The sequence below is a fragment of the Oryctolagus cuniculus genome, chromosome 17 (genome assembly GCF_051225735.1).
Source record: "Oryctolagus cuniculus isolate XC-2025 breed Fujian yellow rabbit chromosome 17, ASM5122573v1, whole genome shotgun sequence".
Lineage (NCBI taxonomy): Eukaryota > Metazoa > Chordata > Mammalia > Lagomorpha > Leporidae > Oryctolagus > Oryctolagus cuniculus.
Genome location: NC_142883.1, coordinates 34318476 through 34334901, shown reverse-complemented (window position 1 = coordinate 34334901; position 16426 = coordinate 34318476). Strand labels below are relative to the sequence as shown.

At 44.1% G+C, this 16426-nt stretch overlaps 1 protein-coding gene across 9 annotated transcripts in view; it reads left to right on the top strand.

The window, feature by feature from the left end:
* Positions 1 to 16426, top strand: part of TRIM37 (tripartite motif containing 37) — a 171610-nt gene that overhangs the window by 104697 nt on the left and 50487 nt on the right. For all 9 annotated transcript variants that reach the window (XM_051824777.3, XM_089317265.1, XM_089317264.1 and 6 more), the window contains 2 exons: positions 4151 to 4279; positions 4630 to 4819. In XM_051824777.3, coding sequence (XP_051680737.3) covers positions 4151 to 4279; positions 4630 to 4819 — 319 coding nt within the window. The remainder of the gene's footprint in view (positions 1 to 4150; positions 4280 to 4629; positions 4820 to 16426) is intronic.

Here is a 16426-nt window from a genome sequence, read left to right as displayed (position 1 = left end):
CTTTGTCTTTCTCTCAAATAAATAAGTAAATCTTAAAAAAAAAAAAAAAAAAAAAAGAAAGAAAGAAAGAAGGAAAGAAGGAAAGAAGGAAAGAAGAGCCAGGACTCAAACCTAAGCAATCTGATATGTGTGAGATGTGGGCATCCCAAGCATTTTATTTTTTTAAGATTTATTTTGTTATTAAAGGCACAGTTAGAGATATTCCATGTGCTGGTTCACCTATCCCCTACCCCCACCCCCACCCACCTGCCAAGTGGCCATAACTGCTAGGGCTAGGCCAGACCAAAGCCACGATCCAGGAATTTCTAGGTCTCCCACGTGGGTGTGGGGGCCCAAGCACTTGGTTCATTTCATGCTGCTTTCCAAGGCATTTTAGCAGAGGGCTGGATCAGAAGTCAAGCAGCCAGAATTCAAACCAGTGCCCACATGGGATGCCAGCATTGCAGGCAGCATCTTAACCTACTTTGCCAGATTGCCAGCCCCCTGCCTCTTTCCTTTTTAAAGATTATTTATTTACTTTTACAAGATTTATTTATTTACTTATTTGAAAGGCAGAGTTACAGAGAGGAAGAGGCACAGATAGAGAGAGATTGATTGATCTTCCATCAGCTGGAGAGAGAGAGAGACATCGATCGATCTTCCATCAGCTGATTCACTCCCCAAATGGCTGCATCTGAAGCCAGGAGTTTCTTCTGGTCTGCCCATGTGAGTGCAGGGGCTCAAGGACTTGAGCCATCCTCTACTGCATTCCCAGGCCATAAGAGAGCTGGATCATAAATGGAGCAGCCGGGACTTGAACCAGCGCCTAAATGGGATGCTGGCACTGCAGGTGGCACCTTTACCCATTACACCACAGCACCGGCACCAAGAGTATTTATTTATTTGAAATGCAGAGTCAATCACACACACATATCTTTCATCCACTGGTTCACTGCTCAAATGGCCACAATATCCATGGCTTGGCCAGACCAAAGCCAGGAGCCTGGAACTCCACCTGGTCTCCCACATGGATGGCAGGGACTCAGGTATTTGAGCCATCATTCACTGCTTCCCAGGTGCATTTTCAAGGAGCTGGGTTGGAAGTGGACTCAAACTGGTACTCAGATATGGGATGTGAACACTCCCAAGTGGTGGTTCAACTTGCTGTGCCACAACACCCATACCAAATTGCCTCTCTTTTTACCATTAAAATATATTTGATAGAAGAAAGAGAAACCGCCATCCACTGCTGCACCCCCTAGAAGCCCACAACAGCTCGGGGGCTGAAACAAGGAGCTGAGAACTCAATCCAGGCCTCCCACAGGGTAGGAGGAAGCCAGTTACTTGAGCCATCACCAGCACCTCCCAGAGTACACGTTATGGGAAGCTCGAATCAGAAAACAGTGCAAGGAATCAAACCAAGTGGGATGCAGGAATCTTAACCACTAAGACAAATGCCTGCTCCAGATGTTTCTTTTTTTACTGAGTCAAAAGCTGCATAGAGGCCTGTGCTGTGGCTCACTAGGCTAATCCTCTGCCTGTGGCGCTGGCACCCTGGGTTCTAGTCCCGGTTGGGGTGCCAGATTCTGTCCCGATTGCTCTTCTTCCAGTCCAGCTCTCTGCTGTGGCCCAGGAAGGCAGTGAAACCTAGCTATTGGCTTCGGATTGGTGCAGTGCACTGGCCGGCTGTAGCGGCCATTTGAGGGGTAAACCAACGGAAGGAAGACCTTTCTCTCTGTCTCTCTCACTGTCTAACTCTGCCTGTCAAAAAAAAAAAAAAAAAAAAAAGCTGCATAGAATTACATAAAATTTTTTTTGATCATATTATTTTGCTGTTACTTTATTAACATAAAGTAGGGTGAATTACATGTTTTTTTTTCTTATGCTGACCTTTTCCTGAACTACTAGAATCAATCCTACTTAGTTTTGATCTATAATTATTTTAAAATATAGTGCTATATTCAGTTTGTTAGTATTTTACTTAGGATCCCTGACATGTAGTCACAAATGAAATCTGACCCTGGAACTCAGTCTATATTTCGACATGGGTAGTAGGAACCTAAGTACAGAGTGTGCATTAGCAGGAAGCAGGATCAGAAGCACAGTAGCTGGGACTTGAACCAGCACTCTGATATGGGATGCAGGCATCCCTAGCATTGACTCAACTGCTACACCAAATGTCTACCCAAGACCTAGTTCTTATATTTGCTGGTTCATTCCTCAAATGTATGTGACAATCAGGGAGGGGTCAAGCTGATGCCATGATCCTGGAACTCAGTCCAGTTCTCCCATGCTGGTGGCAGGGACCCATGTATTTGAACCATTATCTGGCTTCCCAGGGTGTACATTAGCAGGAAGCTGGATTGAAAGTAGAGGAGCTGGCCGGCACCGTGGCTCATTAGGCTAATCCTCCGCCTGCAGCGCCAACCTGGTTGGGGCAGCGGATTCTGTCCCGGTTGCTCCTCTTCCAGTCCAGCTCTCTGCTGTGGCCTGGGAGTGCAGTGGAGGATGGCCCAGGTCCTTGGGCCCTGCCACCCGCATGGGAGACCAGGAGGAAGCACCTGGCTCCTGGCTTTGGATCAGTGCAGCATGCCTGCCGTAGAGGCCACTTTGGGGGTGAAGCAATAGAAAAAGGAAGACCTTTCTCTCTCTCTCTCTCACTGTCTAACTCTGCCTGTCCAAAATGAAAGAAAGAGAGAAAGAGAGAGAGAGAGAGAGAGAGAGAGAGAGAGAAAGAAAGAAAGAAAGAGAGAGCGATAAAGAAAGAAAGAGAGAAAGAGAGAGAGAAAGAGAGAGAAGCTGATACTCACACCAGGTGCTCTGGTAAGGGATGAGGGCATCCCGAGCAAGATCTTAACTTTTGTGCTAAATGCCCACCCCTGAACATACATTTTGTTTATCTTTGGGTATATACTTAGGGTTGGAATTGCTGGGTTACATGGGAACTAACTGTGTTTAACTTTTTTTTTTCTTTTAAGATTTATTTATTTGAAAGAGTTATACAGAGAGAAAAGGAGAGGGAGGGAGAGAGGTCTTCCATCTGCTGGTTTACTCCCCATTTGGCTGCAACGGCCGGAGCTGTGCCGATCCAAAGCCAGGAGTTTCTTCCGGGTTTCCCACATGGGTGCAGGAGCCCAAGGACTAGGGCCATCTTCCACTGCTATCCCAGGCCATAGCAGAGAGCTGGATCAGAAGTGGAGCAGCCGGGACTCGATCCACAACATCCATATGGAATGCTGGCACTGCAGGCACAGGCTTAACCTACCATGTATGGTGTTGACCCTAATTAATTCATTTTAGAAGAAAGATTTATTGAGGCTGGTGCTGTGGCGCATCGGGTTAAGGCCCCAGCCTGCAATAGTGAACTCAATCCTGGTATCCTGTGTGGCTTGTATGAATGGAATTACTTGAGCCATCATCATTACCTCCTGAGTCCAGAAATCAGGAGCCAGAGCTTTGCATGAAATCCAGGCACTCTGATCCAGGATGCACAGATCTTAATCATTAGGTTCAACGCCTGTCCCTGTAGGTTATATTCTTTTTAAAAATATTTATTTATTTATTTATTTATTTGAAAGTCAGAGTTACACAGAGAGAGGCGAGGCAGAGAGAGAGAGAGAGAGAGAGGTCCTCCATCTGCTGGTTTACTCCCCAGCTGGCTGCAACAGCCAGGGCTGCACCAATCCAAGGCCAGGAGGAGCCAGGAGCTTCTTCTGGGTCTCCTACGTGGATGCAGGGGCCTAAGGACTTGGACCATCTTCTGCTGCTTTCCCAGGCCATAGCAGAGAGCTGGATTGGAAGTCAAGCAGCTGGGTCTCTAACTGGCACCCACATGGGATACAGGCACTGCATTCGATGGCTTAACTCGCTATGCCACAGCACCGGCCCACAGTTTATATTCTTGATAGTTTAATTGAATTGAAGTTGGTATAATTTTTCTGATGGTATTCATAAATAATTAAGTTTCTGCTCCACCAGCCACAAAGAAGGGAATACTTTTGTCTTAAAACCTCAAATAAGCCAGTGGGGCCTACAGAGTGTTCTGTTAATTTTTTTTTTTTTAACACAGTAGACAGATCAGTTTCTGAGCATGGTTAAACTTTTTTCTGACTGAATTTTGAGTTTCATGCTATTTGATCATATTCAACAATGTTTTTAAATGTGTTTGCAGCCACAAATAAGAAGAGTAATTCACCTAAGCCAGCTCGGTCCAGTATAGCAGGTAGTCTATCACTTCGAAGAGCAGTGGACTCTGGGGAAACCTGTCGTTCAAAGGGAGACTGTCACACTCTATCTGAAGGTAAATTTTGGGGATGTTCAGAATGTCATTTCAATGGGTAGGTTTCTTTTACTGGAAACTAGTGTTCACAGTGTCAGCTTTAGACCTTAGAAGGCACCAAAAATGCTGAAATTTAGTTTGGAAGTTTTTTGATCTCACAATAGAATAGAACCTTAAGAAAATAAACCCATTAGCTTCTTAATTTTTATACCGGGCATCAAAAAGACAGATATATTTTAAAACTGGTTTTGAAACAATTATTTTGAACCCTAATGTAGTTCTAAAATGTATATAGAATGAAATTTCCTAATCTGAGAGAACTTTAGTGTGTGTTTGCCTTCTTTCTGAATATCCTTGTTCTTTTCCTGAAGGCTCCCCAGGAAGCTCTCAGTCTGGGAGCAGGCACAGTTCTCCCCGAGCCTTGACACATGGTATTATCAGTGATATTGTGCCCAAAACAGAAGAACGGCAGTGTAAAGCTTTGGATTCCCGTGCTGTTGTGGTTGCAGTTTTCAATGGCCTACCTGCTATAGAGAAAAGGAGGAAAATGGTTACTTTGGGGTAAATTAAATTATTTTATTTATGTAATGGGATAATAACTAATAGCTTTGTTTGAAACTTTTTCTCCATCATAATAAACAAAGTCTCTGCTTTATTAGCAGGCAGAAAGTTGATTTTTTTTAAAGCTTTTATTTAATGAATGCAAATTCCATAGGTACAACTTTAGGAATATAGTGGTTCTTCCCCTCATACCCACCCTCCCACCCCCACTCCCATCCCCTCTCCTACTTCCTCTCCCATCCCATTCCTCATTAAGATTCAATTTTAGGCCTGTGCTGCGGCTCAATAGGCTAATCCTCTGCCTGTGGCGCCAGCACCCCAGGTTCTAGTCCCGTTCGGAGTGCCGGATTCTGTCCCGGTTGCTCCTCTTCCAGTCCAGCTCTCTGCTGTGGCCCGGGAAGGCAGTGGAGGATGGCCCAAGTGCTTGGGCCCTGCACCCACATTTAAACCAGGAGGAAGCACCTGGCTCCTGGCTTCGGATCAGCGTGGTGTGCCGGCCGCAGTGTGCTGGCTGCTGCGGCCATTGAAGGGTGAACCAATGGAAAAGGAGACCTTTCTCTCTGTCTCTCTCTTTCACTACTGTCCGCTCTGCCTGTCGAGAAAAAAAAAAAAGATTCAATTTTAATTAACTTTATATACAGAAGACCAACTATTCTAAGTAAAGATTTCAACAGTTTGCACCCACCCACCCACCCACACACACACACAAACGTAAAAAGTACTATTTTAGAACAAGCTTTGCAGTCAATTCTCATAGTACAACTCATTAAGGACAGTGGTTCTACATGAGGAATAAGTGCACAGTGACTTCTGTTGTTAATTTAACAGTTAACACTCTTATTTATTAAGACGTCAGTGGGCCGGCGCCATGGCTCACTTGGCTAATCCTCCGCCTGTGGCGCCGGCACCCTGGGTTCTAGTCCCAGTTGGGGCGCCGGGTACTAGTCTCAGTTGCTCCTCTTCCAGTCCAGCTCTCTGCTGAGGCCCGGGAGGGCAGTGGAGGATGGCTCAAGTGCTTGGGTCCCTGCACCCACATGGGAGACCGGGAGGAAGCACCCAGCTCCTGGCTTCGGATCGGCGCAGCGCCAGCTGTGGCGGCCATTTTGGGGGTTAACCAATGGAAGGAAGACCTTTCTGTCTCTCTCTCACTGTCTAAAACTCTCTCTCTGTCTCTCTCTCTCTCTCACTGTGTAACTCTCTAACTCTGCCTGTCCAAAGGAAAAAAAAAAAAAGATGTCAGTGATCACCTGAGGCTCTTGCTATGAACTGCCAAGGCTATTAAAGCCTTTTGTGACCACAAACTCCATCAGTATTTAGACAAGGCCATAAGCAAAGTGGAAGTCCTCTCCTCCCTTCAGAGAAAAGTACATCCTTCTTTGATGGCCCTTTCTTTCACTTCTTTCACCAACAGAGATCCTTCAGGTAGGATATTTTTTGCCACAGTGACTTGGCTTTCCATGCCTGAAATGCTCTCATGGGCTTTTCGGCCACATCTGAATGCCTTAATGGTTGATTCTGAGGTCAGAGTGTTATTTCAAGTGATTGTCATTCTATGAGTTTGCTATGTGGATTGCTTCCCATGTTGGACATTCCCTCCTTTATAATTCTATTATTATTACCAGGCACTTGAAGCTATTTATATGATCTCTTATAACACTCAATCATATCCTCATATTCACTTCAGCACTTAATATGATCACTTCAACAATTAAGATGGCATTTTTACCATCAATTTTAATGGAATTTGGAGTCTCATGACAAGTAGGAAGTTGATTTATTGCATTAAAGTGTAACTAATACCATAGATCTTACTTTTTTTTTTTTTTAATGGGATGAAATAGTACCAGAAGCTCAGTTTAAATATGTTAGAACAAAGGGGAGGGCAGATAGTTCTGTGGTTAAGATGCCATTTGAGATGCCTGCATCCCATATCAAGAGACCCTAGGTCAAATCCTAGCTCCTCTTTTTTTTTTTTTTTTTGGACAGGCAGAGTGGACAGTGTGAGAGAGAGAAAGAGAAAGGTCTTCCTTTTCCGTTGGTTCACTCCTCAATGGCCACTGCGGCTGGTGCTTTGGCTGGCGCACTGCGCTGATCTGAAGCCAGGAGCCAGGTGCTTCCTCCTGGTATCCCATGCGGGTGCAGGGCCCAGGTACTTGGGCCATCCTCCACTGCCCTCCCGGGCCACAGCAGAGAGCTGGACTGGAAGAGGAGCAACCGGGACAGAATCCACTGCCCCAACCGGGTCAGCGCCGCAGGTGGAGGATTAGCCTATTGAGCCACAGTGCCGGCCCTAGCTCCTCTTTGATTCCAGCTTCCTGCTAATGCTTGCTCTAGAAGGTAGAACGTGATGACTCAAGTACTTTGCTTCTTGCCATCCACATGGGAGACCCATGTAAATTGAGTTCCTTGCTTGTGGCTGTAGCCTCACTCCATACTTTCTGTTGCAAGCATTTGGGGAATGAACCATTGAATGGAAAGTACCTCTCTCTGTTTCTCTTTGCATCTGTCTCTGTGTCTCTGCCTTTGAAATAAATAAAAATTAAGTAATTAAGAATTATGGTAGAGTTCATTTTCAGTGAATGTAAGGTAACAGTGATATATTACCTGTGTTTATTTTTCCTTGTGAGATACCTGTTTATCAACTTTAAAAAAAATTCTCTCACTTTTGTGTGTGTGTGTGTGTGTGTGTGTGTTTTAAAGATTTATTTATTGATTTGAAAGAGTTACAAAGAGGCAGAGGCAGAGAGAGAGAGAGGTCTTCTATCTAATGGTCTTCTATCTCCCCAGATGGCCACATGGCTGGAGTTGAACCTATCCAAAGCCAGGAGCCAGGAGCTTCTTCTCATTCTCCCATGTGGGTACAGGGATTTCAAAAATTGGGCCATCTTCTACTGCTTTCCCAGGCCATAGCAGAGAGCTGAATCAGAAGTTTAGCAGCCAGGTGCTGCGGCTCACTGGGCTAATCCTCCTCCTGCGGCGCCGGCACTCTGTTCTAGTCCTGGTTGGGGCGCCGGTTCTGTCCCGGTTGCTCCTCTTCCAGTCCAGCTCTCTGCTGTGGCCCGGGAAGGCAATGGAAGATGGCCCAACTGCTTGGGCCCTGCACCCGCATGGGAGACCAGGAGGAAGCGCCTGGCTCCTGGCTTCAGATAGCCGTGGTGCGCCGGCTGTGACGGCCATTTTGGGGGGTGAACCAGCGGAGGGAGGACCTTTCACTCTGTCTCTCTCTCTCACTGTCTAGCTCTGCCTGTCAAAAAAAAAAAAAAAAAAAGTTTAGTAGCCAGGGCTTAAACCAGTGCCCATATGGGATGCTGGCACTATGCCACAGCACCAGCCTCGTGTGTGTGTTTTTTTAGAGATTTACTTTATTTATTTGTAAGGTAGAGTTACAGAGAGAGAGATCTTCCATCTGCTGGTTCACTCCCAAATAGCCACAACAACCAGGGCTGGACCAGGCTGGAGCCAGGAGCCGGGAGCTCCATCCAAGTCTCGTGTGGGTGTAGGGACCCAAGTGGTTGGGCCATCCTCTGCTGCTTTCCCAGACTCATTAACAGGGAGCTGGATTGGAAGTGGAGCAACCAGGAATCAACCCAGTGTGCATATGGGATGCCAGTGGTGCAGGTGGCAGCTTAACCAACTACACCACAACACTGGCCCTGTGTTTCCTACTGTTGAAAGACATTAATGTTGGCCGGCGCTGCGGCTCACTAGGCTAATCCTCCGCCTAGCGGCGCCGGCACACCGGGGTCTAGTCCCGGTCGGGGCGCCGGATTCTGTCCCGGTTGCCCCTCTTCCAGGCCAGCCCTCTGCTGTGGCCAGGGGAGTGCAGTGGAGGATGGCCCAGGTGCTTGGGCCCTGCACCCCATGGGAGACCAGGAGAAGCACCTGGCTCCTGCCATCGGATCAGCGCGGTGAGCCGACCGCAGCGCGCTGGCCGTGGCGGCCATTGGAGGGTGAACCAACGGCAAAGAAAGACCTTTCTCTCTGTCTCTCTCTCTCTCACTGTCCACTCTGCCTGTCAAAAAAAATTTAAAAAAAAAATTAAAAAAAAAAAAGAAACATTAATGCTGGCTACATTATGTCACAATTGTGTCACACCTATCTTTTTTGTGGAACAAAACACTTAAAGGAATTTTAACACTACTTGTCTGCTTTTATCTCACCTTTTTTTCTCTCATTGATAGTATCCTCAAAGCTTATTGTGAAATATCCCAGAAACATATACTTGTATGATAGTTGACATGTACATCATAAAAGTTAAACTGAAACTCAAACTGTAGCCATGCTATTGAGAGTTTTATCCATTTTAAATATTGAGTGATTATAGAATGTGATTGAGTGATTATAGAATGTGTTATCTATCTATAGAATAGCTAGAGGAGCCATTAATATCCTTATGCTAATCTGTTTTTTGAGTTTTTTTTTTTTTTTTTTTTTTTTTTTTTTTTTTTTTTTTTGACAGGCAGAGTGGACAATGAGAGAGAGAGACAGAGAGAAAGGTCTTCCTTTGCCGTTGGTTCACCCTCCAATGGCTGCCGCGGCCGGCATGCTGCAGCCGGTGCACCGCGCTGATCCGAAGCCAGGAGCCAGGAGCCAGGTGCTTCTCCTGGTCTCCCATGGGGTGCAGGGCCCAAGCACTTGGCCCATCCTCCACTGCATTCCTGGACCATAGCAGAGAGCTGGCCTGGAAGTGGGGCAACCGGGACAGAATCCGGCGCCCCAACCAGGACTAGAACCCAGTGTGCTGGCGCCGCAGGCGGAGGATTAGCCTAGTGAGCCGCGGCGCCAGCCTTTAAGGTTTTTATTTATTTGAAATGCTGAGAGAGAGAGAGAGAGAGAGAGAGAGTGATCTTGCATCTGCACATTTACTCTCCAAATGCCTACAACACCTGGGGCTGAAGCCCAGAGCCTTGAACTCAGTTTTTCTCCTATACAGGTGGCAGGGACCCAGCTCCTTAAGCCGTCACCTACTGCTTCTCAAGTATGTATTAGCAGGAAGCTGGAATTGGAAGCACAGCCAGGATTTGAACCAAGGCACACTGATATGGGTGTCCCAAGCAGCAGTCTAGACACTGTGACAAATACCTGTCTGTGCTAATCTATTTTATGGGTATTAAACACTTTTCTAAACTTTCAGCAGTGGGATAGTTCTGCCTTGGAGACTTTGAAAAGCATTTTGAATTGAGAAAAAGATGAACATCCCTTAAACTTACTTAATTTTATATAGTTTTCAAGGTCTGGGTCATTACCAAATTTAAAAAGACAGCTACCAGTTTAATTTTGGCTTGACTCAACTTTCAGCTGTAGAAAGCTGTTAAAATCCCTGAAAATTGTTTTACCTTTCCCAATAATTAGCTTGATATTATACACATTTCTTTGAAGTTAAGCTGAAGCCAGCTTTTATATATTATTTGTTATATATACATTTGTATCAGCCTTTAGTCATACAGATTAAATGTATATGGACATAGATATTTAAATTATTTATTTTTTCTAGAATGTAAAGTCCTATACAAATATCTGCAACTCAGCTGTAATCCTCAATTTACAATTAATTTTGTCTACCAGCCTGGTTCATATGGATATAGTATAGCTCATATCTTTTTTCCTCTTCTGGATTTAAAGTATTGTAAATAAAAAAGTTTAAATACTAATGGTAAAGTGGTTCAAAATGAAAGGGGGAGTGGAGTGAAAATTTGACAGTCTTTATCTCCCATCTGGCTGGTTTTCCAAATGCCTGCCCATACACATTCTTGCTGTTCTTAATTTTTTATGTATGCTGTATCTTCTTAGGTTTTCTAGATATTTAAGCAACTATGATTATGCAGCTTTCTCTTTTTTCCCCCCAGAAACCTTTTACTTAAGGAATACAAACTTCATATATTTCATAATTGGAACATGGTGATTCTTCCCACCATGCCCACCCCCCCACACACACTCACACTCCCACCCCTCTTCCTCCTCCCTCTCTTATTCGCACTCCTATTTTTTTACTAAGGTCTATTTTCAATTAACTTAACACACATATGATTAACTCTGTTAAGTAAGGAATTCAACAAATCGTATGAAAAAAAGAAACTGTTCCTCAACAGTCAAGACAAGGGCTGTTCAAAGTCATTGATTCTCAAAGTGTCATTTTCATTTCTATGGATTTCCTTTTAGGTGCTCTGTTAGTTATCACAGGTGAGAGAGAACCTATAGTATTTGTCCCTTTGGGACTGGCTTATTTCACTAAGTATGATGTTTTCCAGTTTCATCCATTTTGTTGCAAATGACTGGATTTTGTTTTTTTTTTTTTTTTTTTTTTAACGACTGTGTAGTATTCCATGGTGTACATATCCCATAATTTCTTTATCCAGTCTTCAGTTAATGGGCATTTGGGTTGATTCCATGACTTAATTATTGCAAATTGAGCTGCAATAAACATGGGGGTACAGATAACTCTTTCATATACTGATTTCATTTCCCTTGGGGAACTTCTCAGGAGTGGGATGGCTGGGTCATATGGTAGGTCTATATTCAGATTTTTGGTCTTTTCTTTGTTGGGAGGGTCTTTATTACTGATTCAATTTCTGTCTTGGTTATGTGTCTGTTTAGGTTTTCTATGTCTCCATGGCTCAATTTAGGTGGGTTGTATGTGTTCAGGAATCTATCCATTTCTTCCAAGTTTCCCAGTTTGTTGGCATACAGCTCTTTGTAGTAATTTCTGATGAATCTTTTTATTTCTGTGATGTTTGTTGTTACATTTACTTTTTCATCTCTAATTTTATTGATTTGGGTCTTCTCCCTCCTTTTTTTTTTTTTTTTTTTTTTTGGTTAGTTGGGTCAGTGGTGGTCAATTTTGTTTATTTTTTCAAAAAACCAGCTCTTGCCGGCGCCGTGGCTCAATAGGCTAATCCTCCACCTTGCGGCGCCGGCACACCAGGTTCTAGTCCCGGTTGGGGCGCCGGATTCTGTCCCGGTTGCCCCTCTTCCAGGCCAGCTCTCTGCTATGGCCAGGGAGTGCAGTGGAGGATGGCCCAGGTGCTTGGGCCCTGCACCCCATGGGAGACCAGGAAAAAGCACCTGGATCCTGGCTCCTGCCATCGGATCAGCGCGGTGCGCCGGCTGCAGCGGCGGCCATTGGAGGGTGAACCAACGGCAAAGGAAGACCTTTCTCTCTCTGTCTCTCTCTCTCACTGTCCACTCTGCCTGTCAAAAAAAAAAAAAAAAAAAAAAAAAAACTCTTCATTTCACTACCTTTTGTATTTTTTTTTAGTTTCAATTTTTTTTTCTCTAATTTTAATGATTTCTTTTCTCCTACTAGTTTTAGGTTTGTTTTGCTGTTGTTTTTCTAGGGCCTTGAGATAAATTGATAGCTCATTTATTTAGTAGTGCTTTTCCAACTTTTTGATGTAGACACCAATTGCTATAAACTTTCCTCTTAACACTGCTTTTGCTGTATCCCATAAGTTTTGATATGTTGTATTGTCATCTTCATTTTTTTCCAGAAATTTTTTCATTTATCTTTTGATTTCTTCAATGACCCACTCTTCATTCATGTTGTTCAGTCTCCAGATGTTTTCATATGTTCTAGAGATTCTTGATTTGTTGATTTCGAGCTTTATTCCATTATGTTACAAGAAGATGCACGGGGCCGGTGCTGCGGCTCAATAGGCTAATCCTCCGCCTAGCGGCACCAGCACACCAGATTCTAGTCCCGGTCGGGGCACTGGATTCTGTTCCGGTTGCCCCTCTTCCAGGCCAGCTCTCTGCTGTGGCCAGAGAGTGCAGTGGAGGATGGGCTAAGTGCTTGGGCCCTGCACCCCATGGGAGACCAGGAGAAGCACCTGGCTCCTGGCTTCGGATCAGCACAGTGCGCCGGCCGCAGCGCGCCAGCCACGGCGGCCATTGGAGGGTGAACCAACGGCAAAAGGAAGACCTTTCTCTTTCTCTCTGTCTCTCTCTCTCTCTCACTTTTCACTCTGCCTGTCAAAAGAAAAAAAAAAAAGAAGAAGAAGAAGATGCACGGTATGATTTCGATTGTTTTGGATTTGCTGAGACTTGCTTTATGGCTTAGCATGTGATCAATCCTAGAGAAAGTTCCATGCATTTCTGAGGAGAATATGTATTCTGTGACTGTAGGATGGAAAATTCTTAGTTATCTGTTAGGTCCATTTGGTCTATAGTGTTGATTAGTGTTGATTAACTGTTTCCTTGCTGATTTCTGACTGGTTGGTCTGTCCATTGCTGAAAGTAGGATATTGAAATCTCCTATTATTATTGTGTTGGAGTCCGTGTCTTCTCCCTTTTAGATCCATTAGCATTTCTTTTAAATAGTCAGGTGCCCTGTAATTAATCATTACATAGTGCCCTTCTTTGTCTCTTTTAACTTTGTCTCTTTAAAGTGTCTCTGTCTCTTTTAGTTTTTGTGTTAAAGTCTATTTTGTCTGATATTAAGGTGGCTACACCAGCTCTTTTTTGGTTTCTGTTAGCATGGAATACCTTTTTTTTCCATGCTTTCACTTTCAGTCTGCATGCATCTTTGTTGGTGAGATGTTTTTCTTGTAGGCAGCAAATAGACCCGTTTTTTAATCCATTCAGCCAGTCTATTTCTGCAGAGCTGAGACCATTTACATTTAAGGTGACTATTGATAAGTAATGACTTTGGCCTGCCATTTTTCCATAAATATTCCTATTTTTTTACTTTGTATTTCCTTTGTATTTTTACTGGACAATTTTCTGCTTGCACTTTCTTTCTTAGTGATGACCAAGTATTTACGTTTCTGTGTGTAACATATCCTTAAGCATCTTTTGTAAGGCTGGACAAGTGGTAACAAATTCTTTCAATTTCTGTTTGATATGGAAGTTCTTTATTTCACCTTCATTCATAAATGAGAGTTTGGCAGGCTATAGTAGTCTGGGTTGACAGTTTTTTTCTCTTAAGATTTGGAATATATCTCGCCATTCTCTCCTAGCCTGTAGAGTTCTTGATGAGAAGTCAGCTGTGAGTCTAATTGGAGATCCTCTGAAAATAATCTGGCATTTCTCTCATGCACATTTTAGAATCTTTTCTTTATGTTCTACTGTGGAGAGTTTGGCTACAATGTGCCGTGATGACGTTCTTTTCTGGTCATGTCTATTAGGAGTTTTGCATTAGGGAAGTTTTCTGTTATTATTTCACTAAAAATGCCTTCTAATCCTTTCTTTCTTTCCATGGCTTCAGTAACTCCTAAGACCCATATGTTGGGTCATTTGATAGTATCCTGTAGATCTCCAACAGTGTTTTTTAGTTTTCTAATTTCTTATTGTTTTTAGTTCGACTGTAAAATTTCCAGTGATTTATCTGCTAAGTCAGATATTCTTTCTTCTGCTTCACCGAGTATACCATATTTTTTATTTGTTCTATTGAATTCTTCATTTCCAATATTTCATATTGGTTTCTCTATTTTTTTTAAGATTTTTATTTATTTATTTGAAAGAGTTACACACACACACACACACACACACACAGAAGTCTTCCATCCAATGGTTCACTCCCCAGTTGGCTGCAATGGCCAGAGCTGCACTGATCCGAAGCCAGGAGCCAGGAGCCAGGAGCCAGGAGCCTCCTCTGGGTCTCCCACATGGGTGCAGGGGCCCAAGGGCTTGGGCCATCTTCCACCACTTTCTCAGGCCATAGCAGAGAGCTGGATTGCAAGTGGAGCAGCCAGGACTCGAACTGGTGCCCATTTGGGATGCCGGCGCTTCAGGCCAGGGCATTAACCTGCTGCGCCACAGCAGGTGGCCCCTTGGTTTCTCTTTAAGTTCTCAATTTCATGGGAGAAATTTTCTTTCATGTCATGTAGAGATTTCATTTAGTTTGTGGGTTTGCTTCTGATTACTTCTAAATAATCTTACAATCAATTTTTTGAATTTCATTTCTGTCATTTCTTCAATCTTCTCATTTTCACATTCTAATATTGAAGTGTTGTGTTTGTTTGGGGGTGTCGTGTTGTGTTCCTTATTCTTGTTTCTTGAATTGCTGCTTATCATTCAGCATTTGTGGGGCTACTTATTGATTTCTTCTCTGTTTCTTCCCTGTGATGGCTTTAATCTTTGGACTATGCCTCTGTGAATTACTGTAGTGTCTGCTTTTTCAGTTAATCCCTAGAGGTGTGTGGTGGCTGTGGCTAGGGAGCTCTGTGCAGTGCTCCAGGGTGAAGGGAGTTCCAGGGTGACACCCCGGTTGGGTATGGTAAATGTCCCTTTTTTTAATCAGAGGGGAGCTTTGTTCTGTTGGTGTAGTCTCATGCTTATCTCTCCTCCTCAAAGGAGACCAGTGCCTGGGTACTAGCCCCAGTGGGTATAATATTTGTCTGCATTGCCACAAGAACCACACAAAGACTCTGTGCAGTCCTTAGTGTAAGCACAGCTTTATTGCCAGTGGCTTGGGCTGCTACAGACTGGTCTCACCTCACTCCAGAACTGGTGCTGAGGTTCTCGGCTGCTGGGGCCCTGAGTTGTGCATGTCCACACCCTCCACGTAGATCCACAGTGTCCCTCTAATTTGTGTGGACTTTCCTCTGCCATTTTCCCCAAACTCTTCCCTGAGATGGCAGTCTCCCTACTTTAAAAACAAACAAACAAACAAACAAAAAAACAAAAAACCCTATTTTCCTGTGTAGCTTTTTAAATTTAAAAGATGTGGTGCTAACATTGTGGTGTGGCAGGTAAAGCTGCTGCCTGTTAACACTGGCATCCCATATGGGTACTGGTTGGCGTCCTGGCTGCTCCACTTCCTATCCAACTCCTTGCTAATGGCCTGGGGAAAGTAGCAGAAGATGGCCCAAGTGTTTGGGCCTCTGCACCCATGTGTGAGACCCAGATGAACCTTCTGGCTCCTGCCTTCGGCCTAGCCCAGCCCTGGTCTTTGCAGCCATCTGGGGAGTGATCTAGTGGATGAAGATCTCTCTTTATCTGTCTCTGCCTCTCTTTCTCTGAAGTTCTGAATTTCAAGTATATTAAAAATACATCTTTAAAAATAAATGAATAAATATAAAAGATGTGCCTTATTTTCTCACTCAGTATATTTGGTAGGCAGCATTTTGGCACAGTGGGTTAAGCCTCTGCTTAATAGCTACAGCCCATATAAGAGTGCTGGTTGAAGTCCTATCTACTCCACTTCCTATCCAGCTTCCTGCTAATGGACTTGAGAAGCAACAGAAGGTGGCCCAAGTATTTGTGCCCCTGCCACCATGTGAGAGAATAGGATGGAGTTTCTGGCTCCTGGCTCAGACCTGGTTGTTGAGGTTGTTTGGCGAGTAAACCAGTAGATAGAAGATACCTCTTTCTGTCCCTCTCTTTGTGACTCTGCCTTTCAAATAAATAGATCAATCAATCAGTCTTTAACTTTTTGAGGGGCAGACATTTGGTGCAGTAGTTAAGTTGCTGCTTGGGATGTGTATGTCCCCTATTGGATTGTGTCATTCAAGTCCTGACTCCTCTGCTTCAGATTAAACTTCCTGCTAATGCACACCCTGGAAAGCAACAAATGGTGCCTCAAGTGCTTGGGTTTCTGCAGTCTACTTGGGAAACCTTGATTGAGTTCCAGGCTCCTGGTCTAGCCCAGCCATAACTATTGCATGCATT